The sequence below is a fragment of the Polyodon spathula genome, chromosome 22, assembly GCF_017654505.1.
Source record: "Polyodon spathula isolate WHYD16114869_AA chromosome 22, ASM1765450v1, whole genome shotgun sequence".
Lineage (NCBI taxonomy): Eukaryota > Metazoa > Chordata > Actinopteri > Acipenseriformes > Polyodontidae > Polyodon > Polyodon spathula.
This window is the reverse complement of record NC_054555.1, coordinates 14851897-14878408: the sequence shown is the minus strand read 5'-3', so window position 1 is coordinate 14878408 and position 26512 is coordinate 14851897. Positions and strand designations below refer to the sequence as shown.

The following is a 26512-nucleotide window of genomic DNA, read 5'->3' as shown; positions in this document are numbered from 1 at the left end:
TAACATACCTTTAATAGGGGATTCTTTTGAGGATTTCTTACCTTCGTCAATCTGAAAGGTGTTGGTTGACGGGCTCTGATCTATTATCTCATAATGCACACACACACCATTTGCTGTCACTGTCGTTACAAGTGCCATAGGCCCTGTATTCTCCCGAATACTTGCAGAGTATGATTTCTTCCTGGGGGGAATCAGTAAAAAGTTTAAAGAACTAAAATGGTGTCTCACACAGCAAGTTACGTCTACGTGGGAAACTCTGTACATATTTCGTATTTCCTGCACTTATGATGGAGGATACCATTTTTCAAATCATAATCACAATTCCTTTGATACTTTTTTGACCCACATCCTGTGTCATAAATGAGTGCATCCTGTTTATATCCATATGAACACTTTTTTTATAACAACCCTGGCACTGATGGAAAACGTGTGCTGGGGTAGTTTCCCATTCAAATAGCCCAATTCTCATGGAATATTGTTGAACCGTAATCATAGGTGAAAGTACTGCACTGTGATTGTTGTGTGTAATTGCATTTCGTTGTGTGTAATTGCATTGTCCACCCCAGTGTTGTGTTTTTAAGGGGCAGTACAGGGGACACCACCCCCTATTCGCATCCTACTGCATGTGAACAATACATGGGCTAGGAACAATATGAACAATAATGGATTATGGATGGTAGTGCATATGAAGTTCTGAACATTTACAGATCTGCCCTTGTTAAGAAAAAAGTTCCAAATTGCCATTGGGTCGCTGTGTATTTTAAGTACTTTAAGTAAATTGATGTGTCAATGTACTTCCCAACAAGGATGGTGAATAACTTACACAATTAATTATCATCATATGTCCTACTTATAAAACCAATGTAAATGTATCTCTTATTTTTCCTTTTGTTTGCTTCATGCTTGACACTTGGTGTAAATAGACCCTTAGTCTAACAGTTGTACTGATAAACAGGGACGCAACAACTAATAGCTTTTGCTTGGAGCGTGTCATTTGATGTCTCTCTCTCTCCCTCTCTGTGTATGTATGTATGTATATATATATATATATATATATATATATATATATATATATATATATATATATATATATATATATATATATATGCGCGCATTGGCATGAATTATAGAGCAAATTATGCTGATAATGTGATACTTGGAGCACTACAATAGTGTTGGGACAGTACATTACAATCACTCTACCAGGGGGAGAGGAAAAAAAATCAAACAGCCTTTGAAAGAGTTATTATAAAAAAACTCCAAAAAACAAACAAACAAAAACACTTGGAAGCCCCTCCCTCAAGTGCTAGTGCAGTGTAGTGTTTGGCTGGTTCATGAATTTGTTGGGATTCAAGGAAACACATGTACATGGATTAGGGAGTGGTTAACATGTAGAAAACAGAAAGTACTTATTAGAGGAAAAACCTCAGAATGGAGTGTGGTAACCAGCGGTGTACCACAGGGATCAGTATTAGGTCCTCTGCTATTCCTAATCTACATTAATGATTTAGATTCTGGTATAGTAAGCAAACTTGTTAAATTTGCAGACGACACAAAAGTAGGAGGAGTGGCAAACACGGTTGCAGCAGCAAAGGTCATTCAAAATTATCTAGACAAGATTCAGAACTGGGCAGACACATGGCAAATGACATTTAATAGAGAAACGTGTAAGGTACTGCACGCAGGAAATAAAAATTTACATTATAAATATCATATGGGAGATATTGAAATTGGAGAAGGAATCTATGAAAAAGACCTAGGAGTTTTTGTTGACTCAGAAATGTCTTCATCTAGGCAATGTGGGGAAGCTATAAAAAAGGCTAACAAGATGCTCGGATACATTGTGAAAAGTGTTGAATTTAAATCAAGGGAAGTAATGTTAAAACTGTACAATGCACTAGTAAGACCTCATCTTGAATATTGTGTGCAGTTCTGGTCACCTCGATATAAAAAAGATATTGCTGCTCTAGAAAGAGTGCAAAGAAGAGCGACCAGAATTATTCCGGGCTTAAAAGGCATGTCATATGCAGACAGGCTAAAAGAATTGAATCTGTTCAGTCTTGAACAAAGAAGACTACGTGGCGACCTAATTCAAGCATTCAAAATTCTAAAAGGTATTGACAATGTCGACCCAAGGGACTTTTTCAGCCTGAAAAAAGAAACAAGGACCAGGGGTCACAAATGGAGTTTAGAAAAAGGGGCATTCAGAACAGAATCGAAAAAAAGGGCGTTTCCCATAGCCCCATCCACCACAGAGATAACACAGACATAATTAAAGGAGGTAGCTGCTTCTGCATCCAGGGGTCAAAGAATATCACGGACATTTGCAGAGCTTTTTGAGATGTTATAGTAATAAAATAATAACTTGGATCGCATTATTGAGTTTGGTGATAAAATGAGTGATCAGGAGAGGATTTATCAGTATGCATGTCTATAAAGAGGTATGTGAAAAATACAGCGAACAAGGGGAGGGGTTTGGCTGTAGATACAGTACTGAGTGTTTTTTTACGATTCAATGCCTCCTGAACCTGTTTTACTGTGAAAAAAAAAAATTTTAAACAGCGTGTGTAAAATAAATTGGACCTGACGTGTCAGATGAGCGCTGAATAAATGGACTGCTTAGGGTTAATAGCATTCTGGTAGCCTACTAGTCTTATTTGCTGAGGTCCCTCTCTGATTGTCACATGTCCTCACTACAACAACTGGATGAGCTGCGCCTGGTTAATAAGAGCCTGCTCCATCTTCCAAAAAAGCGACCACCCCAGTGCACAAACCAGTGCAAACTAGCACCCCAGGCCCCAGTAGCCTCAGGGACTGACGTAGCCGACTGCACTTGCTGCCAGAGATTGTATTCAGAACTGGCCCGTGGAGGCTATAATAAGTTATGTTGTCCGGTAAAGAAGCAACAGCCTCAGGCCAAGTCACAAGGTGAGCAGTAGCCCTAGGGGTTTGCTGCCATGCGCTCAGGACACCTTCTCAGGGAGCAAATTCGGAGTACTGGCGACAGTACATCATGGACAACTGGGTGCTTACTACCGTTCAGACCAGCTACCCACTGCACAAGCATGGTCCCCCTCCCTTTCGGGGTGTGACTCCAACCTCAGTCACAGACCCACAAGACCCGCAGTGGTGTCTCAGGAGTTAGCAGCTCTACTGCAAAAGCGGGCTATTCGTACGGTACACCCCCTCCAGTTGGCAGAAGGGGTCTACTCCAGGTACTTCGGAGTGCCCAAGTGGGATGGTGGCCTCGGATCGATCCTCCAACTCAGACAGGTCAACCTGTATCTGAGCCAAAGGAGGTTCAGAATGTTGACAATGGAACAGCTGTTGCAGTCAATCAGGCCAGGCGACTGGTTAACCATGGTGGACCTCAAAGATGTCTATTTCCACATCCCCATGAAGTCAGCGCACAGGAAGTACCTGTAAGGTATGCCTTTCAGGGAACAGCATTGCTATTTGGCCTCTCCCTAATTCCCTGTGCCTTTTTGAAGTGCACGGAAGCTATCACGGCCCCACTGACGTTCAAGGCTTCAGAGTACTCAATTATTTGGATGACACAGGCAGATGCCTACACAGAACTTGTCATCGGCCACTTGAATCAGGCGAAGAGCCAGCTCCCATCTAGGAGTGTGCTTGGACTCCAGGTTGATGCTGTTCAAGGAAGGCAGAATGCACAGAATATGCATGTGTTACAGCTCTTTAACTCAACTGGGAGCTCACAGTAGTAAAGTTCCAGAAACTTCTGGGCTGAAGGCAGCAGCTTCTCAGACCCTACCTTTGGGTAGGCCTGGTTCAACCGCAAGGTTTTTCAGGCCGCGTTGAGCCGCAACCACCTATTGACAGTGTCTCGCCATTGTCTAAACAGAGGTCTCCAATACTGGTCCTGGAGGGCCGGTGTCCCTCCTGGTGTTTGTTCCAACTATACCCGAAATTACTCAATTGGACCAATTAAGTGCTAATTAGAAGAGTTTATGTTGACTCGGAAATGTCTTCATCTAGACAATATGGAGAAGCTATAAAAAAGGCCAACAAGCTGCTCGGATATATTGTGAAAGGGTTGAATTTAAATCAAGGGAAGTAATGTTAAAACTGTACCATTCATTAGTAAGACCTCATCTTGAGTATTGTGTTCAGTTCTAGTCACCTCGCTACAAAAAGGATATTGAGTGCAAAGAAGAACAACCAGAATTATTCTGGGTTTAAAAGGCATGTCATGTGCACAGGCTAAAAGAATTCAATCTATTCAGTCTTGAAAAAAGAAGACTACGCACGACTTGATTCAAGCATTCAGAATTCTAAAAGGTAATGACAGTGTCGACCCAAGGGACTTTTTCGACCTGAAAAAAGAAACAAGGACCAGGGAGATTAGACAAAGGGGCATTCAGAACAGAAAATAGGAGACACTTTTACACAGAGAATCGTGAGGGCCTGGAATCAACTCCCCAGTAATGTTGAAGCTGACACCCTGTGATCCTTCAAGAAGCTGCTTGATGAGATTCTGGGATCAATAAGCTACTAACGACCAAATGAGCAAGATGGGCCGAATGGCCTCCTCTCATTTGTAAACTTTCTTATGTTCTTATGTTCTTATCTGTCAAGGACATTTGCAGTGCAGCATTGTAGGCTACTCCCCATACCTTTACTGGGTTCTATAGACTTAGGCCGTGGATCCTCAAAACCCTGATTTAGGAACTAGAGTGTTACTGAATGGCTTCTCAGTCGACCCTTACAACACAGGCATAGAGGTGAGTTTCTAGCCTTGCAGCATTTTAAAAAGTTGCAATGTTGTGGTGTAAGGGACTGGGTGCTACTTTGTCAATATGGGTTTTAAAGTCATTCTCAGGCATAGTTATAATGCTCAGTTGAATTTCTGTATTGTGCAAAACAAAGAAAGCCACAAGTATTTTTCACTCATTTTCCAAGGAATATCACAGTGCATCTCCAGAACTGCACAAACACCTGAAAAGCATTTTAAGAGTCATCCAACTGTCCAAACACATTTCAGAATTTAAATACGCTCGGTGTTTTTGTCTGTGCCTGTTGGGTGGAATGTCAGCCACAAAGCATTAAGTGTAGAAATTTCTGCAGCAAAAACACCCTCGTTATTTGTTGCTGGTAAGAATAGCAGCCTTCAAATACAGTAATACATGGATGACTTAACTGTAACCCTTAAATTGTACTGGACCCAATTATTAAGTTTAAAGTTAATGTTTCCATTGCAAAAGCCTTACTAAGAATCTCCTCTGATATAATATGTATTATGGCATAAGGATAATACTTTGAAGTAAGAGTATATTACTGTAAATAAACTAAAAGAAATGTAATACATTTAATGATAAATGTTTTTGACTAAATGTCTTTTTCTGTGTCTCCAGTATGGATATATTAATGCACTGTAGACATAACATGCAATTCCAAATGAATATGTTAAACCCAATAACGACATTTTTGCTTAGTACACAAGAACAAAAAAAAAAAAAAACATTTTTGATCTTACGTGAAGTTTACAAAGTATACCGGAAGCACATTGATATTCACTAATCCAGTGCACGATGCTCCCCCTGGTTCCTCTTCCACTGTGATGGCCAGCTTATACGTCTGTAGAAACAGAGTAAAGAGCACCCAATCAGAGTCACATGCATCTGTGACCCGCAGTGATCTAAATACTAAAACAAAACTTCATTACAACATAAGAACGTTTACAAATGACAGGGTCTTATTTTAAGTGCATCTGTCACTAGGAGCTAATTGATCTCAAAAGCTAATGTGGTACTGTAGCTTTACTTGGAAGACCAAAACGCACTTTGACATTGCTGCTCACTGCTTCAGTTAGCTTGTGTCTGGGATGTTCTTCAGATCGGGTTCGGGCTAAGTGAATTTTCTGCATTGCGATGGGGGTCATTCACAGGACAACCCTACCCTAAACATGAAAAGTTTTTGGGGTTCTAAAAATGAATTAACCCTATATATAACTTTTTTTCACATTTTGTTGTGTCAGTGCCTCAGAGTTTCATGCATTTAAATGAGAATTTTTTTCCCACTTATCTACACACCATACTCCACACTGTTAAGGGGAAAAAAGTTTTTATTGAAAAAAAAATATATATTAAAAATACAAAACTGAAAGATCATAATTGGATAAGTCTCCACCCCACTGAGTTAATACTTGGTGGAAGCACCTTTGGTAGCAATTACAGCTGTCTGTTGGGATAGGTTTCTACCAACTTTGCACATTTTGATATGGCAATATTTGACCATTCTTCTTTACAAAACTGTTCAAGCTCTGTCAAGTTCCTTGTGGAGTGTTGATGGACAGCAATCTTCAAGTAATGCCACACATTTTCGATTGGATTTAGGTCGGGGCTCTGACTGGGCCACTCAAGGACATTTATCTTTTTGATCCTTAGCCACTCCAGTGTAGCTTTGGCTGTGTGCTTTGTGTTGTTATCATGCTGAAAGGTGAACTTCTGCCCCAGTTTCAGCTATCTTGCAGAGTGCAGCTGGTTTATCTCAAGGACTTCTCTGTACTTTGCTCTATTCATTTTCCCTTCTATCCTGACAAGTGCCCCAGTCCCTGCCAATGAGAAACATCCCCATAACATGATGCTTCACAGTAGGGATGGTGTTCTTTGTGTGATGCGCAGTGTTGGGTTTGCGCCAAACATAACGCTTTGCATTTAGGCCAAAAAGCTACAAAACTTTTTGCCACATGGCTACAGAATCTCCTGAGTGATGTTTTGCATACTTCAAACAGGATTCAAGCTCTTGCAAAGTTGCCATTTGCCTCTTGGTAGCCTCTCTGATCAGTTTCCTTCTTGCTTGGTTATCCAGTTTGGAGGGACGGCCATACACCTTCCACTTCTTAATAATCGTCTTGACCGTGCTCCAAGGGATATTCAAAGCATTTGATATTTTTTTATACCCATCCCCTGATCTGTATTGTTGTGGCAAAGTGCCCGCCCCTGTGTGTATTTTGTGTTTTATGTTGTGTGTTAATGTTGGTGTATAGTCATTGGTACGTGGGATATAAACGGGTCTGTGTAATACAAGTGTTCAAATGTATATTTGTATTTAGGCAGGAGGATTGCACAGCACCTCACGTGCAAGTAAAATGTAATAATATGTGGCACTTTATTAATTCACGTGCAGTTGTACCGCGACTCCAATTGAATGATTGATTAACAATCGAGTCTTGGTACAGCTGCATAAAAGCAGCATGTTTTCACTCACTCGGGTTTGTGTGTTCAGTGAGTGGAGAACAGGATTGGAGACGGAGGTAATAATAATAATAATAGTAGTAATAAGTAAAATATCAGCTCACCGTGTTTGTTTAGTGTTAGTCCGTTTTGTTTGTCTGTTTATTTTGGCTACTGAAAATCCAATAGTTATTTTTCAGATACAAAAACCTTTTTTTTTTTTTTTTTTTTTTTTTTTTTTAAATGTGACGTGTGTCATCTTATCTATCTAGATGTAAAGTAAATTCATGTTTAATTTATTTTTATCTTCAGGAGATCGTGTTTTAATGTGTTTTTCAACATATGGCTGCATTTCAATATGCAATTACATGTTTTTACCAACAAATAAATAATATCATTTTAAAAACTCAATGTACAGTGTTTTTGCAGTTTTGCAATAGTTATCCTGTGCATTTACCATGTTTTTAATATGCTGTACCATTAGGGCTGCCAACAAGGAATTAAAGATTAATCTCCCGGACACTGCTACGAGTAACCCGAGAATCATAGGGAATTCTCAGAATAAATATTGAACGGTGAATCAGGTTGATCTTCTTCATGCTAGTTTCATACATTCCAGGAGACTAGTCCAAGCTCCAGCCAGTGTTTGAATTGTCAAGGCAACTCACGCTTGAATGTCATATTGGTGTACTGGTGCTGCAACGTTATGTAGCTACCATAAAGTAACTTTGGCTCGTGAGAACAATGTTTGGCACTTGCAAAAGGAAAAGATTCATTTTTCAAAATGGATGAAACGAAAAAATTAAAAGGCCAAAATAATTTGAAAAAATGTGTCGACAAAAAAGAGTGAGGGAATACGGTACTCTTAAAACATGTCTGTGCATAAAACACATTCAAACTGAGCTTCGGAGTTTGACAAACTGCATGAAAACAGACTTTAAAATGAAACAAGGGTAATGTATACTCATAGCATTTCCACACTGAAGTCTTGTTAGACAATACATTACCTGATCTGCTTGTTTGGAGCTGTAGCCACTCTCTGGAACAAGGATTTCTCCATTTGGGTTAATGTAAAACAGAGACGATGCAGATGGAGGCAATGTACTCATTTTGTACTAAACAGAAGAAAAGACAAGACTTTACCTCACAAGAGAAGTGACCTACCATGTTCATGTCAGTCTGTAAGCAAAATGAGCCTGGCTGTCTGACCAGGAGAGAATACTCATGAGGCTGGCTGTCTGACCAGAAGAGAATACCCATGAGGCTGGCTTTCTGACCAGGAGAGAATACCCATGAGACTGGCTGTCTGATCATGAGAGAGTACACATGAGACTGGCTGTCTGATCATGAGAGAGTACCCATGAGGCTGGCTGTCTGATCATGAGAGAGAACCCATGTCCAGGAGAACCCTGCTATTGCGTAGCTCACACTTTTAACAAGTAAAGGCTGTCCGGAGTAAATGTACTTTAAACATGATTTGCTATTACCTATAATGATATTACTATAAAAACAATCTTCAAAATTACCCACCTTATCTATTTTGTTAGGTATCCTAGTGTTGTTATTATTATTATTATTATTATTATTATTATTATTATTATTATTATAATAATAATAAATAATAATAATCTTTATTTTATATAGAGCCTTTCATAGTGGACCACCATCACAACGCGCTTTACAAGACACGAGACTAGGATGTGTGAACTATGCATCAGGTCACACGAGTCAGTGGCTGAGCTGGGACTTGACCATACTGACATTTTCAGTTATCAACTATCAACTGTAAATTATCACACTAATCATGATTATCGGCTGAATAAATAAATATATAACATTTCTTGTAACATGTCTTGTAATTGCTAACTTACAGCTATCACAAATAATACAATCAAATTGAAGTCTGTTTGGCTCTTTCTAAATTTCAAACACAGAATAAAAAAGAAAAAAAAATGTTTAAAAATATGCTTTCCAGTTCATACAAGTTCTAAATTGTGATTAAACAATATCAGCTGTTGAACAGTTGCAGCACAAATATATATATATATATATATATATATATATATATATATATATATATATATATATATATATACACACACACACACACACACACACAGCTCTGAAAAAAATTAAGAGACCACTGCAAAATTATCAGTTTCTCTGGTTTTACTATTTATAGGTATGTGTTTGGGTAAAATGAACATTTTTGTTTTATTCTATAAACTACTGACAACATTTCTCCCAAATTCCAAATAAAAATATTGTCATTTAGAGCATTTATTTGCAGAAAATGACAACTGGTCAAAATAACAAAAAAGATGCAGTGTTGTCAGACCTCGAATAATGCAAAGAAAATAAGTTCAGATTCATTTTTAAACAACACAGTACTAATGTTTTAACTTAGGAAGAGTTCAGAAATCAATATTTAGTGAAATAACCCTGATTTTCAATCACAGCTTTCATGCATCTTGGCATGCTCTCCACCAGTCTTTCACATTGATGTTGGGTGACTTTATGCCACTCCTGGCGCAAAAACTCAAGCAGCTCGGCTTTGTTTGATGGCTTGTGACCATCCATCTTCCTCTTGATCACATTCCAGAGGTTTTCAATGGGGTTCAGGTCTGGAGATTGGGCTGGCCATGACAGGGTCTTGATCTGGTGGTCCTCCATCCACACCTTGATTGACCTGGCTGTGTGGCATGGAGCATTGTCCTGCTGGAAAAACCAATCCTCAGAGTTGGGGAACACTGTCAGAGAAGAAGGAAGCAAGTTTTCTTCCAGGACAACCTTGTACTTGGCTTGATTCATGCGTCCTTCACAATGACAAATCTGCCCGATTCCAGCCTTGCTGAAGCACCCCCAGATCATCACCGATCCTCCACCACATTTCACAGTGGGTGCGAGACACTGTGGCTTGTAGGCCTCTCCAGGTCTCCGTCTAACCATTAGACGACCAGGTGTTGGGCAAAGCTGAAAATTGGACTCATCAGAGAAGATGACTTTACTCCAGTCCTCTACGGTCCAATCCTTATGGTCTTTTGCAAACCTCAGCCTCGCTCTTCTTTGCTTCTCATTGATGAAGGGCTTTTTTCTAGCTTTGCACAAATTCAGCCCTGCCCCTAGGAGCCGGTTTCGAACCGTCCTCGCCGAGCACTTCACTCCAGCTGCCGTTTGCCATTCTTTTTGTAGGTCACTTGATGTCATCCTACGGTTGCTGAGTGACATTCGAATGAGTTGGCGGTCATCCCGGTCAGTGGAGAGTTGTTTTCGCCCTCTGCCGGTCTGTAGCTTTGTTGTCCCCAATGTGTGCTGCTTTACCTTGTTCTTATGAACCGCCGTCTTTGAAATTTTAAGGATGGAAGCAACCCGACGCTCACTGTATCCCTCTGCCAGTAAAGCCAGAACTGAACCCTTCTTTCCTCACTCAAAACTTTCCTTTTCAACTCTTTGGGCATGGTCAGCAGAATGAGGTCTGCCTGTGCTGGAATTCAACAGACACTGGAATGGAATGGCTGCCATACATGTAGAGATGCTGATTTAAGAAAAAATTGCAGTGGTCTCTTAATTTTTTCCAGAGCTGTATGTATGTGTGTGTGTGTGTGTGTGTGTGTGTGTGTGTGTGTGTGTGTGTGTGTATATATATATATATATATATATATATATATATATATATATATATATATATATTAAATGGGAATGTTTATGTTATAAATATTTAGTATTACATTGTACATAGGGCTTTGAACAAAACAACACCCCTGATCAAAAAAAAAAAAAAAAAAAAATTAAATCAGTGTATATCCAATAAACACCGGAAATAGCACTGGAAATGTTTAAAAAAAAAAAAAAAAAAAAAAAAAAAAAAAAAACACATTCCCAGTGCAGTTAAGCAATGTCCCTCCTTCCTGACTTGTATCTAGCATTGATTCATTTTGAATACAGTCGAGATTTAAAATGAGATTACATTTAGAAATGGCGGATTGTTCTTGCTTGGGGTTTGAACTATATTACAGTTAGATAGGGAGAATTTACATGCTTGTGGGCTTTAAAACAAAATTGCAAATTGTAAAAAAATGCCTACACTGTATTACTTGCAATTTTTTTTGCACAATGCAGGATCCTCAGTGTATCTTTCTAACATGTATTCTACTGGTTCCACCCCAGTCTGTTGAAAATAAATGCAAATATTCTACAAAATGAAACAATGCTCAAACAAATACTTCAGACTGGAACATCTTTTTGCAAACTGTAGATAAATGAGAGGTTTGTCTGCTTTCTTGTCTTTTTTTCTCTTCTACCTGTGATTGCTCCCATGAGCTGGAGCCTGCAGGGGCTGCAAGAGACTGCCTCAATGGACAGACATTGATGCAAACCTGCACCGGTGGTGACCCCTTGCCGGTGCGGTCAAGGGATTCAGGAGATGGAGAGGTGCAACTGGACTGAAACAAGGGGCTGGGGGCTGTGATTGGGCAGAAGTAATACGCTGTAATGTTGTAATAAGGGGCTACTGAAGGGGAGCCTGTGAGCATCTTGGGGAAGAGTGTATGCAGGTGTGTTGTGTTGTACAGCTGTATGCAGTCGGTGTTGGTTGAGCAGCTGTCAGAGTTGTGTACTGAATAAAATAATTGCTGTTTTGACCTGAATCATCTCGTCTCATCTCTTTTCCTCTATTCCTTCTTCACTCTGAATAGCTGGGACGCTATAATATACAGTAGTCTCTGGCCACTGACTGATTGTGTGACCCTGAGCAAGTTGCTTAACCCTCCTTGTTGTAAGTGGCTCTGCAGCTGATGCATAGTTCATACACCCTAGTCTCTGTAAGCTGCCTTGGAAATAATAATAAAAAGAATACAGTCCTGAAATAATATGATGTTGTACTTACTGTCAGGTTTTTGGAAGGCTGGCTAACAATTGTATAAAGTGTAGTGAAGGGACGCACATTTTGAAGAACCGTCACTGTGTCACCACCTGCAGAGAAAAACAGACTGTTTACGAAAGCAAAATAGTCTTTCAAATTCCAATGTTCAAAATTGAACTTATTTGATGTATTTACTGTATTCATTTAAAAAAAAAAAAGTTTCCAATTTTATCCCTATTTTTTCTGCATGACTAAACACCAGCGAGGAGCCAACTGACATCCCTTGTCGTTCCCATTATTGGGTTAGTTCTGATTGTAATGACAAAGTACTATTGGCCGACACATGAACATATAGCTTTCAGCCTAAAGCAAATGGCAACTGTACATATGTTACAGTTACTTTGTAAAATTGATCAGTTTATTTAAAATACAGTACATTTATAAAGTTATCAAGTCGTTAGGGAAAATATTTCTAGTTATTAGTAAATGTATAATAAACATTCACTTCAGGTAAGTTAGGTTAGATTAATGCATACAATATTTCTGCCAAATCTGCATGTGGCACAGCAGAGCTCTGCCCTGTATAGATTGGCAGGGATGGGGTTAAATTCCCCTACCTGCCTAGGTTTATTGTGTTCAGGAGGATGGGGGTTGATTGGTGTAATTAACAATCAATCAGCACCCAGCCACCTGACATAAAAGGAGGTCTCAGCTTCCCATTAGAGAGAGGAGGGTTTTTTGGTTTGCTTGGGGTGGGGTTTTTTCTTTTTTTTTTTGTAATTTTTAGTCCAGTGAAGGCATCGTCCAGCCTGGAAACCTTTATTTTGTAAGTTTTGATTTGTGTTTTGTTATTTGTGTTTAAATATCTTTGTTTTGGCCCTTATGCCCTTTTATTTTGTGTTTATTTGTTAATAAAAGTATTATTTTTTAACTGCAGTCTGTCTCTGGGCCTCAATACACTTGCCAGCCTGTCACACTGTAATACGTTGGGTACATGAAACAAAAATATAAAAAATGTCCCTAAATATAAAAATAATTATAGCAGTGGCCTATACCAGTGGTTTCAGTTCAAGTATTCCTTTACAATTTCCGCTCTCTCTGAATGGTACCACAGTTGCAATAAAAGGCAGAATAATATGATTAACATTTGTTTTTCTGTTTATTTTATATATAACTTATGTCACGGTTGTTTTGGACAGACAAACGGCTGGTTTAGGACAGAATACCAAACAGTACTTCTTAATGTTAGGTTACTTACCGTAACCCTGGTTCCCTGAAAGAGAAGACAACCGCCACTACATTAGGTATGGGATATTCCTGCCCTTCAGGTAGGTATTGCTGAGCTCTCTATACCAGATATACTGGGATGACACACTTGGTTTCGCATACCGAGGGAATAAAACTGTCACTCACAGGAAGATCCTCCTCTTTTTCCATCGAACCTGTGAGGGCGACCGAAACGAACTCGCGGGTGGTGGTCATCTTCTCTTTCAGGGAACCAGGATCAGTAATCCAACGTTCCCTTTCAATTCGAAGACGACCACCACTATATTAGGTATGGGATCACGTATACCAAAGCCATCGCGAGGGAGAAGGAACGGCAGCATATGAGGGACGCACAACACTGTCTAACCCAAAAGTTAGTGGTGTGAACTTACTCTCTCAAGGACCCTTGTTCCTACAGAAGGCAAAGCAGGGTCTAGCACATTAACACAATAGAACCTGGAGAAAGTATGTGGCGCAGCCCAGCCAGCCGCAGTACAAATGTCAGACATGGTGGCACCTTTGAAAAGAGACCAAGTAGTGCAGAAACACCCTGCTGCCATCCTCCCAAATACGCATGCAGGAGCTGTGCACATACAGCGCCAGCAGCTCACTGACCCGCTCAGCGGAGGTGATAGCCAAGAGGAAGATTGTCTTCAGGCAAGTACTTCAGCTCTATGCAGTGTATGGGCTCAAACGGGGCCTTCGTCAGAGCCTCCTGTATAATATTAAGGCTCCATTCGGGGAGAACAGTCCTCCCAGGAGGGCATAATCGCCATGCGCCTCTAAGAAAATGGGTAGCCAAAAAATGCGCACCTGGAGATTGAATCTACAGGGGCATGGCAAGCAGAGATAACCTCTAAATACACCTTCAAGGTGGAAGGCAATCTTCCTGCATCAAGCAGTTCTTGCAGAATTTGCAAGATGACAGGCATAGGACAAGATAAAGAGTCATGCTTCTAGCCAGGCACCAAGCCTGAAAATACTTCCACTTACAGGTATACAAAGACCTAGTGGAGTCTGCTCTAGCGCTCTGCAGAGTACCTACAACTGCATCCAATAGCCCTAGGGCTACCCAGCGGTCCCCTTCAGGGGCCAGACCGATAGTCGGAACCAGTTCCAGGTGTCCAAAGGAGCCTTTCGTCTGACTGAGGAGATCCAAGCGAAGTGGAATCTCCCAGGGCTGGCCATGCAACAGCTGGCACAGGGTCAAAAACCATACTCTCTTGGGCCACTTGGGGTCCACTAGGAGAACTGACACTTTCTCGAGAAAAGCCTGGGGTAGCGGTATAGGCGGGAAAGGGTACAAAAATGCCTTCGGCCACTCATGGGCTGCTCTCATTGACAGTTGAGTATCATTCCTATCCTTGCACCTTAACTCAGATGAGAGGCTTGCCTCCACTAGCGTCAGCAGACGGTGTCTGTCGTGCTTGGGGTGCAGCCGAAGGCAATGAACCACACTTGGATCAGGCGCTTGTGGAGTAACCCTAGTTGGGTGGGTGATGAAGCCGTGGCCATCAGACCCAATAGTTTTTAACACAACACCAATTGTACTGTGAACCCTTGTTGAACAGGGCCAGACAGTTACAAATGGCAGCTACTCTGTCGTCCGACAGGTAGGCTTGCATCGTAAGGGAATCCAGCCGGAGACTCAAGTAGACCGTACTTTACACTGGTATTAATTGGCTCTGGCATCACTGAGGTTGAGACCCAGCCTCAAACAGATGCTTCATCACAAATCGTTGTGTAGGCCAGTGCTTCTTCCTGCGACTGGGCAGATCAACCAGTCGTCCAGGTAATTCATCACTCTGATCACAAGCAGCCGCAAGGGAGCTAGGATGGCATCCATGCACTTTGAAAACTTGCAGGGGGCTAAAGAGAGGATGAATCACATCACAGAAAACTCAGGACTCTCCTGTAGGGCGAAGCGGAGATGTTTCCTGTTTGCTGAACGAACAGGAACACGGAATCTGTGTTCTTTCGGTCCAGTGTGATAAACTGTTCGCCCGGCTGGACAGCCTGGCGAGTACACCAGGCTCCAGCAACTTGTTCTCTACCTGCCGAGACACCTTGCATTCTCGGTTGGAGCGCTGCATTGGAGCGCCTTGTATTCTCGGTTGGAGCGCAGGAATGGTCAGGGGAGGTAGGGGGCTGCTTTTGAAGGAAGAAGCCACTTTCCCATGACGCCACGACATAATCGCATCATGGTCCTCCTCAACAAAGCTGAAATCCGGTTCTGTAATTGGGGCAACCACTGGTGCAGGCGGGGTCAGCTCCGGGGCTGGTGTTATCAGCTGAGCTGGGGCCACAGCAAGGGCTTGAGCTTGCTGCCTGGCCAGGGGCTCCCAAAAGCGTATACAGTTCAGCAGCGTATTGATGCACTCAGGCCCCAAGGGTGCAGATGCACCGAGGACACTGAGTGAGGTACAATACACTATTGATGCACTGAAGTGTCGGAGGCACCAAGTGCAGGTGTTATTGACACACTGTGGCGCGAAGCACTGAGGCATAGAGTGTCTAAACACTGAGAGGCGCCCAGTATTAAACGCGTGAAGTCAACACAACCCGGGGTAGCGCATAGCATATGCTGAGTGGCTGTGGAAGGCAATCAGGAGAGCAGTACAGGAGAGCAGTACAGGAGAGCAGTACAGGGGAGCGCATGGTGATGTACTAAGGTGCAGCGCGGCGATAACCTGGTTCTGGACCACATGGAGTCAAACAACGTGACAGCGCATAGCGTATGCCAGAGTGGAGCATAGGCTCAAGGAGCTGCAGTGTGTTAGACAAGAATAAAAGTGTACTGCTATTTTTTTTTTTTTTTTAAACTGCAAAAAGGAAGATATACAGGCTTATACATACAGCCATTCAGCTATGGGAGAAACACATTCACCATGCCAGGCGGGTGACACACACCCAAAAGCAAGTTGTGAGGGTGAAATAGCAGTCATCACGGCAGCGCATCCGACTGTGTTTTTTTTTTTTTTTTTTTTTTTTTTTTTTAAACAGCACGAGTAAGCGGGCTGAAACAAGCCGGCGTATGTAATTCAACAGCGGGGCACAGCAGAGCTGTGTCCCGATGGAGGAATCACACGTGTAATATTTTTTATATCTAAACTGCAAGGCAGTGAAATAAAACCACACATACACGCACACAACAGCAAGCTGTGAGGGTAGTACACCACGGCGTTGTGGGTGAACTGAAATGTTTTAAGTGCACCGAGAGGGCGGTCTGAGGTAGTCCAGCACAGTCAATTCTACAGCGGAGCACAGCAGAGCAGGGCTCCGGTGGAGGATCACGTGTCTCTTTTTCTTTTTAAACTGCAATAGCAGAGGAAAACACAAAACAGCGAGCGCTGTAAGGTTTTAAGCAGACTGCAATCGCAAACCGATGTAGGCTGTTACACAGAAAGAGTAAACACAGTGTAGTAACTGGACAAGGATGTCTAGCCTGGACTTTGTGCAGTCACATGAATGGGGCAGCGCATAGCCTTTAGCGGAGTGGAGCACCGTCTACAGGCAGAGGGCAACGAGGCACCTTATGGGATCCCAACATGGGCCTGGCTTTGTGCATTAGCACTGAAGCACTGCTTACAGTACGTTGAACACTGGTGTTAATGTTGTGTGTACACCCACTAACGTTGCAGCAAGGGCATTAACACAGCGCACTGTGCACCTCGTACCACGCAGCACCTTATGAGCACTAGTGTAGTACCAGTTTACGTGTGCACCGTGCACTATGTACACCGTATATGCTGACCCATGCACACCGAGTATCCTGTTTTACACTGGATACTGTGCAGTACTGTAAGCTATACGCTAGGTTGAGCAGTGCCTACGCAACTAGCACAACGTGCACCACCCAAGCGCTGTGCGCACCAGGTACCGTACACTAAGTAAACTGCGTACCGTGCAGCACCTTGCGTTACTGCACTAGAGTGGTAGAGGTATCAGCACGTGTGCACACCTGCACTGTCTGTACTGAGCAACACGCACACCGAGAACTAAGGGCACTAAGTGCACCAAGTGCACCGTGTACCGTGCAGTGCTGTTGTGCACTACCGCTGAGGCGCTGGGCACTGTGTTCCGCTTATACTAAGCACTTGTGCTCCAAGATAATATATATCACAGGCTATGCCTGTGCTGCGGTACAGCAGCACCAGGGAGGCCGCTACGCAATGTGCCTGCCATAACCGCGTGGTCAAAACACAGACCTGGTCAGCAGGTAGCATGTACCAGGGGAGGACGCAGGCTCGAAGCCACGGTGGGCGAGTTTAAGCAGACAATAAAACACAGTAGAAAAATAGCAAAGGAAGAGAGAGTACTCCGTTTGTTTACAAGACCTGACTCATTGAGGTGGGCAGGCCTGTGCGACCGGTAGGGTATATTCAACAGCAGGGATGCGGCAAGGCCTAGCCCCTTGGAGGAGAGTGCAGCTGGGGGGATAACTCGACAGCGGTGATATGAAAAGGCCTAGTCCCGAGGAGTATACTTGTACTCTCAGGAAGAAAATATAATCATTTGCGAATGACTGCACAGGCAGTCGCTCATATACGATAGGCAGATATAAAGAGCGGCCTACCATGCAAGCGAGGAGGCCGCTGAAAGACAGAATGGATCGGTCTTTTTTAAGTCGTTGATTCCAGGAAAGCAGCAAGCCGGCTTTCAGCACGAATGCAAGGGAAATACAACCGACTCAAGACGCTATTTTCTATCGAGACGCTCAGCTCAACACAGAGCTCTTACCTCTGAGAAGGAAAAAGAGGAGGACCTTCCTGTGAATGACTCCCATAGTAAGCGGGGCCAAGTGCGTCATCCCAGGAAGGGGCTTTCGGTAGCTCTGGTATAGAGCTCAGCAATACCTATCAGAAGGGCAGGAACATCCCATACCTAATGTTGAGAAGGAAAAATCCCATATCCCATACCATCTTGAGAAGGAAAAAGAGCTCAGCAATACCTATCAGAAGGGCAGGAACATCTCATACCTAATGTTGAGAAGGAAAAATCCCACATCCCATACCATCTTGAGAAGGAAAAAGAGGAGGACCTTCCTGTGAATGACTCCCAGGAAGGGGCTTAAGCGGTATAGAGCTCAGCAGTACCTATCAGAAGGGCAGGAACATCCCATACCTAATGGAAGGGGCCCATATCCCATAGCTCTTGTATAAGGAGCAAGAGCTCAGCAATACCTATCAGATGAGAAGGAAAAATCTCCCATAGTAAGCGGGGCCAAGTGCGTCATCCCAGGAAGGGGCTTTCGGTAGCTCTGGTATAGAGCTCAGCAATACCTATCAGAAGGGCAGGAACATCCCATACCTAATGTAGTGGTGGTTGTCTTCGAATTGAAAGGGAACGTTTAATTACAAGTCTTTGGAGGCACAGAATCAAAAGACAGTATTTGAGAACTTATTCAGAAATGGACGTAATCACTTTCTATTCAGAAAAGTTATTATAAACAACCAGTAATAGTCTGGACTGTAAATGTTTATCACGTTACCATTTACTTCCCATCTCAGCATAATTATGTGTGCTATGTAAAATTATTACAACATCAGAAACATTAACGTCAAGACTGAACTATAACCAACAAACGTTCTATTAAAGCCAACATAAAAATTATCCAAATGTACTTGTAGGAAGTTTCTCTCACCTCTTGTGTTTTCTTCCTTTGTTTTTCTTTTGCAAGTAAGAAATGTGTCAATTTTTGATTTGTAAAACTATACACATGGCAATCTGGATGTACTCTATCAAACACAGAAAACAATTCAACCAGAAGCTACTGCTGTTACTAAAAATACAGCCGCGCCTAATATGAGGGCAAGCCGATGTATCAAATTCAGTTCCCTATGAAATACGGTTTCCCTTGTCTTCTTATATAAGAGTCACGTTAGGTGCAACGCAGTGTTTATAGGTGCTGTTTACTTAGAAAAATATTACTTTTCAACTTCATTTATTTTATTTTTCCTTAATCATTAAAAGTGTATGGAGTTGGCGGAAGGTTAAAATGAATGAGCTCTGCGCGTATCCGCGGAAGATTCAAAATCGCCGGGAACCCGCTTTGATTAAATGAGCAGGGCGTGTGTTGTGACAAGCGAAAGATTGTTTAGCGCATGCACACAACAAACAGACCGCACTGAATTTCATGGGGAATTTAATTTTATACTACATCGGTGTGGTATATAATATTTCCCACTCCATCGTTCGGTTCCGTCACAGGATTTTTTTGCCGCAAGGGAGTGTTAATCGGGAAAACGGTATTTATACTACATTTATTCACTAGAGTGGCTGGTTTTATTCTGTGTAAAAGAAGCAATGCTAACGGAAATAAGTAATAAATAAAAAATTATACAGTAAAGTAATAACAAGCTTAACACTGTCTAAACGGATTATATATATATAGCATATATAGCATAGCATTTTGTATAGCCTGGAGTGGCGATTAAAGTAGTGTGTCAGTTGTGTCTGTGTGTAAGAAAACGGCATGAAAACAAAGTACTCTAACCAGCTAGTAAAAAAAAAAAAAAAAAAAAGCACACCTTTGCTAAGATTAATACTGTTGCTGAATTACTTGTTAATAAATTAACAGAAAATAAATAGCGATATTAACTTATTAGTGGCTGCAAGTAATAATAAATAATAATAATAATAATAATAATAATAATAGTAATGAAAAAATGAACATTTTAATTATTATAATTATACGTATATAATATTATACATTATAAGTATTAAGCACTGATATTGATTTGAACTATATACACATTTACATTTGCAGTACAATTTTTACACCAAAAAAACAAACCAAAAAAAAACTTTCATCTCAACCGAAACATAAAATAAATTGCAGCGTTCAACGAACATAAGAACATAAGAAAGTTTACAAACGAAAGGAGGCCATTCGGCCCATCTTGCTCGTTTGGTTGTTAGTAGCTTATTCATCCCTGAATTTCATCAAGCAGCTTCTTGAAGGATCCCATTACTTCAACAACATTACTGGGGAGTTGGTTCTAGACCCGCACGATTCTCTGTGTAAAAAAGTGCCTCCTATTTTCTGTTCTAAATGCCCCTTTGTCTAATCTCCATTTGTGACCCCTGGTCCTTGTTTCTTTTTCAGGTCAAAAAAGTCCCTTGGGTTGACATTGTCAATACCTTTTAGAATTCTGAATGTTTGAATTAGGTTGCCACGTAGTCTTCTTTGTTCAAGAATAGATTAAATTCGTTTAGCCTGTCTGCATATGACATGCCTTTTAAACCCAGAATAATTCTGGTCGCTCTTCTTTGCACTCTTTCTAGAGCAGCAATATCCTTTTTTTAGCGAGGTGACCAGAACTGAACACAATATTCAAGACAAGGTCTTACTAATGCATTGTACAGTTTTAACATAACCTTGATTTAAATTAAACACTTAATGACATTTGCTGCTGCAACAGTGTTTGCCACTCCTATTTTTGTGTCATCTGCAAATTGAAGAATTTTGCTTACTATACCAGAATCTAAATCATTAATGTAGATTAGGAATAGCAGAGGACCTAATACTGATCCCTGTGGTACTCCACTGATTACAAGACTCCATTCTGAGGTTGCTCCTCTAATCAGTACTTTCTGTTTTCTACATGTTAACCACTCGCTAATCCATGTACATGCGTTTCCTTGAATCCCAACTGCGTTCAGTTTGAGAATTAATCTTTTATGTGGGACTTTATCAAAAGCTTTCTGGAAATCTAAATAAACCATGTCATATGCTTTGCAATTATCCATTATCGATGTTGCATCCTCAAAAAAGTCGAGCAGGTTAGTTAGACACTATCTCCCTTTCCTAAAACCTGTTGACTGTCTCCCAGGATACTGTTACCATATAGGTAATTTTCCATTTTGGATCTTATTATAGTTTCCATAAGTTTGCATATAATAGAAGTCAGGCTTATTGGTCTGTAGTTACCTGGTTCAGTTTTGTTTCCCTTTTTGTGGATCAGTATTATGTTTGCAATTTTCCAGTCGGTACAACCCCTGTGTCAGGAGACTGTTGCCTGATCTTGGATAGCAGTTTGTAAATAACTTCTTTCATTTCTTTGAGCTCTATTGGGAGGATCTCATCTGGCCCAGGGGATTTGTTTATTTTAAGAGCTCCTAGTCCCTTTAACACTTCTGCCTCGGTTACGCTAAAGTTATTTCAAACTGGATAGGAACAGGTTGACATGTGACGTGTTGTCCGTATCTTCCTTTGTAAAACTGAAAAGTAATCATTTAATATATTTGCTATTCTTTTTTTTTTTTTTATCTATGATTTTTCCATTTGCATCTCTTAGACATTTAACCCCTTCTTTGAATGTTATCTTGCTGTTGTAATGTTGGAAAAACTTTTCAATTGGCTTTATCTCCCTTAGCAATGTTAATTTCTATTTCTCTCTTGGCCTTTCTAACTTCCTTTTTGACTTGAGTTTGCCATTCTGTGTACTTGTTCTGACTACTTTGTTTTTGGTCCCTTTTAAACGCTCTATAAAGTGCCTTTTTTTGCTGACTCTTTTTATTAATTGATCTATTAAATCATTTTGGCAATTTAGTTTTACATTTGGTTTTGTCTACTTTAGGGATGTAATTGTTTTGGGCCCATAGTACTACATTTTTGAAAAACAGCTATCCTTTTTCTGTGGATGTTTTCTCTATTTTACTCCAATCTACTTCTGTTAGTCTCTGTTTCATACCTTCATAATTTGCCTTTCTAAAATTGTAAACCTTAGTTTTAGTCATTACTTTGGGGGTTTTAAAAAGCACTTCAAATGAGACCATGTTGTGGTCTGAGTTTGCCAGTGGTTCTCCAACCTCTGACCTCTAAGGCCCTATTCACATTTGGCTCATATTCCGTTTCCTGGTACGGTTTGTTTGAGTTTGGAACGTTTGCCCTTAAGTGTGAAATCAAAGTTCATAAAATGAACCATCCCCGGACCACATGAAAGCTGGTCTCAGCACGCTGCATCCTTTCTGGGGACAGTTCGCTTAGTTTTGCTTCAGTGTGAAAGAAAAACATTCTCAGTTCAGTTGCGAACGTCAAGTGTACCAAAGTGTCAATTCAGTAACTGATGTAACTCAGAACTAAAACCAGAAGAATCTTATATACAATAATATTATTACCATCATTGTAGCAAACCTTAAAATTGAAGATGTCACTTCATGGAAATGAAGAAAAGCATTCCATTGCCTCTTCTGCAACTGTAGAAATATTGTACTTATGCTTTAGCAAACTGTGATATCGGATGGTAAACTTTAAAAGTTATTTTTTAAAAAATATTTTAAAAAATCCGTGCCACATTTAAAACAATCGAGAATTAAGAATATTTAACTATGCCATATATGTTATATTAGGTGAGCCTATATAATAAACAAATGATAACTTGAGATTCCCTTTCAATTCATTGATATGGGATATACGTAAGTATTCTTGTTAAGAATTTTGTGTGTTTTTCACCCCTTCTTACTTCGGAGAGCACTATTACTCCACGGGACAGGGCTTGCCTTGTTCCCATTGTTGAGTTTGCCTACCAGCCACCTGCGGGCCGTGGTTGGGACTTGTTTTGATTGTAGCTGAAAGAGTCCCCGTACTCGCATAGAGCGCTAGCAGCTCCACGGTTTCTTACACCGGGCACGGCCATATACTCCTCACCGAGGCTTCCCTCGTTGTTGGGTTGACACGTAAACAGGCTGTATGGGCCTTAGCCTTGGTATAGGTCACTCAAATCAATAGACAGAGTACTCTGCCCCATCTGTTCTGTAATATTGAACTGTTTTTTGAATTTTAGCCCTTTGCGGTCCTTTTATTCAGTGCCTGTCAGGCACGTCGGGTCCAATTTATTTTCATATGTGCTGTTTATTTTACACGTGCTGTTTAAAATATATATTTTTTCAGAGTAAAACTGGTTTAAAGGGCATTGCTAAGTGACATCAGTACTGCATCTCCCGCCAAGCCCCACACTGTGTTCGGTGTATTTTTCACATACCTCTTTATAGATCACTCGTTTTATCACCGAACTCTTCAATAATGCGATCCAAGTCATTATTTCATTACTATAACATCTCAAAAAGCTCTGCAAATGTCTGTGATATTCTTTGAGCACCAGATGATCCCCCTGTACAAGAGCCTGTGGCCACGGAGCTAGACTTCCGTCACACATGTTGCTCCAGATCTCTGGCCTGCAGGGTCAGACCCTGGACCGGAGCCTGGCTGGCCTACTGGTCGCGCGCAGACAGCTGCGGCTGTTGCAGGCCTGGGAGCCTGACACTTATAAGACTGCGCTTTTGGACTCGCCCATATCTCCAGGCCACAACTTTGGTCCTGCAGTGGAGGAGATCCTTCAGCAGAGTCTTTGGGAATGCAAGGCATCGAGGCAGGTAGCTGCGTTACTCCCTCCCCCAGCTCTGGCGTGGGTCAGGTCGAGCCAACGGCACCCAGTGAAGTCGTGTACGGTCACCTCGATGGTGCTGGTTCCCACAACCCCACCGGGTGACCTTAGGCACCGCCTACAGGCCTCATCTCAGGCAAAAGGCAGGACCCTCTCTCAGCGTGGTGGATGTGGCCTTAGCCAGACCACACAGCAACAACCGCGAAGGCGGTTCTAGGGTTTCCACCCAAGACAACTGCTCACGCTAGCCCCACCGCAGTCTTAGCCACCCCAGCAGGGACCCTGAAGGCTGGTGGCTTTAGACCAAATTCACGGCACAACAGCTGCACTATTGGCACGCTTGCACCTCCGATGTGTGGGTGCTCACAACCATATGCACTTCTGTTTCGTTTGTGACCCCCTCCTTTTCGCGGCATCACTATTATGTTCATAACGGACCCGCTTCAGGCCTCTGTGCTCCAGACAGAAGTGGCAGCCTTGCTGGAGAAGCGCGCCATTTGTCTTGTAGATCCTACCTCTCTCAGAGAGGGTTTCTATTCGAGATACTTTCTGGTACCGAAGTGAGATGGTGGCTTTTGCCCCAGCCTGGACTTGCGGTTTCTAAACCGGTTTCTAAAGCAGAAGGGGTTCCACATACTGACTCATTGTTACTTACTCCAGTCTGTCCGGCCGGGTGACTGGTTCACCACGGTGGAATTACGGGACGCGTATTTTCACGTTCCCATTCATCCACACCACAGGAAATACCTCCGCTTCGCCTTTCAGGACAATGTGTATTCCGTGCTGCCGTTCGGCCTCTCCCTAGCTTCCCGTACGTTTTCAAAGTGCGTAGATGCTATCCTCTCCCCCTTGCAGCTGCAAGGAGTCAGTGATGAATTACCTCCCCCAGTTGCGGGAGGGAGCGGTGACCCACACGGCGCTAGTGACGGAGCATCTAGTGAGGCTGAACTTCACCATCAAAGATGCCAAGAGTCGGCTGATGCCAGCGCAGTGCATAATTATCTCCTATACGTGTACTGTATTAACTCCTTTACGTGTTCCCGCCACTGCTTCAGTCAGACAAGAGGCACACTTTGGCACCCGGAGCCGGGCAGGCTACAGCTATGGGTCTGGTCCCTGAAAGGGACCGCTGGTCAGCCTTAGGGCTTTCAGACGTGGTCATGGGTACGCTGCAGAATGGTAGGACACACTCCACTAGGTCACCGTATGCCTGTAAGTGGAAACGGTTTCAAGATTGGGGCCATTCTAACGGTCATGATCCAATCTCCTGTCCATGCCTGCCATCTTGCAGTTTTTGCAAGTCCTGCTTGAGGCTGGTAGTTCACCTTCCACACTAAAGGTTTACCTAGCGGCTATTTCTGCTTGTCATGCCCCCGTTGACTCTGTGTCCCCGGGCGCGCATTTTTTTGGCTACCCGAATTCTCCGAGGCGCTTGGTGATTGCGCCCTCCTAGGAGATTGTACTGGAGGCTCCATCGAGTTGAAGCACCTGTCCATGAAGACAGCCTTCCTCTTGGCTATCACTTCCGCAAAGTGGGTTATTGAGCTGCAGGCGCTATCTATGCATAACTCCTGTATGCGTATTTGGGATGATAGTAGCAGAGTGTCACTGCGTGCAAACCCTGCTTTTTTCCCCAAAGTGGTCACAGCCTTCCACGTGAATCAGTCCGTGGAACTGGAGTCCTTCCATCCTCCTCCATTTACGATGGACGGGGATAGAAAGTTGAACCTTCTCTGCCCAGTTCGGGCATTGAGATGTTATATGGATAGGACAAGAGCGCTGCATCAATCTGACCAGCTCTTCGTCTGCCATGGAACACAGACCCTAGGACAGCCCCTTTCGAAGCAGCGACTGTCGCATTGGATTGGGGACACAGTCTCGACTGCATATGATAGTGCTGGCTTACCCCCACCTGGGCGGATAGCCGCACATTCAACGAGAGATGTGGCTATGTCATGGGCCCTCTTGCGAGGTGCCTCCATTGCTAAAATTTGCAATGCGGCTAGCAGGGCTACCCCGCATACCTTTGCCAGGTTCTACTGCCTGAATGTGATAGATCCCTCGTTGCCCTCTGTGGGCACTAGGGTTCTCGAGGTTGCACGCTTAAGCCGCTGACCTTGGTCAGGCAGGACAGCGTCCCTCGTATGCTGCCATTCTTTTCTCCCTCGCAACGGCTCTGGTACACGTTTCCTATAACGATGTTTGTTGGCCATCTTTGAATTGAAAGGGAACGTTAGTTTACCAACCATAAACCTGGGTCTCTGAAAGAAAAGATGGCCACTAACTGCAAGGTCACTTCGGTTGACATCACAGTTTCGTCACGAAAGAGGGTGGTTCTTCCCCTCCCCTCGGGAGGCGGGACCGAGGACGTCGCTGGGGAAGGGGGCCTATCAGCATCTTTGACATCGGAGCTCAGTGACACCTACCAATAGGCAGGAGTGTGTCCCATAACCTTGTTTGGTGGCCATCTTCTCTTTCAGGGAACCAGGTTTATGGTAGTTAAACTAGTGTTTGTTTTCATAGTAGTGCCAGTAGCTGAGAGACTACAAACTCCGAGTGAGATTTTTGCAGATCCCACAAGAAGATCTGAACAGTCTGAACATGAAGTAGACTATAATAATAATACAGGGTTTTATTTCATTCATGCTTCTCTCATGTAGTGGTTTCATTTGAATGGTAGTTTTACTTTAATTTGTAAATTCTGTGACGTGAATACATTTTAATTAAGATGTGTATTTGTCCCAGTGATACAAAGAAAACAGTTGCGTTGTATTCGGTTTTGCCAAGATCGTAATATTGCT

General features: G+C 42.4%; 1 protein-coding gene across 1 annotated transcript in view; it reads right to left on the bottom strand.

Moving 5' to 3' along the window:
- LOC121296768 (cadherin-related family member 4-like) overlaps positions 1-26512 on the bottom strand; it is a 57526-nt gene that overhangs the window by 21970 nt on the left and 9044 nt on the right. Inside the window, exons 4-7 of the mRNA XM_041222536.1 lie at positions 12082-12167; positions 8204-8311; positions 5498-5598; positions 42-181 (exon numbers count right to left, since the gene is read on the bottom strand). Of these exons, the coding sequence (XP_041078470.1) occupies positions 42-181; positions 5498-5598; positions 8204-8311; positions 12082-12167 (435 nt within the window). The remainder of the gene's footprint in view (positions 1-41; positions 182-5497; positions 5599-8203; positions 8312-12081; positions 12168-26512) is intronic.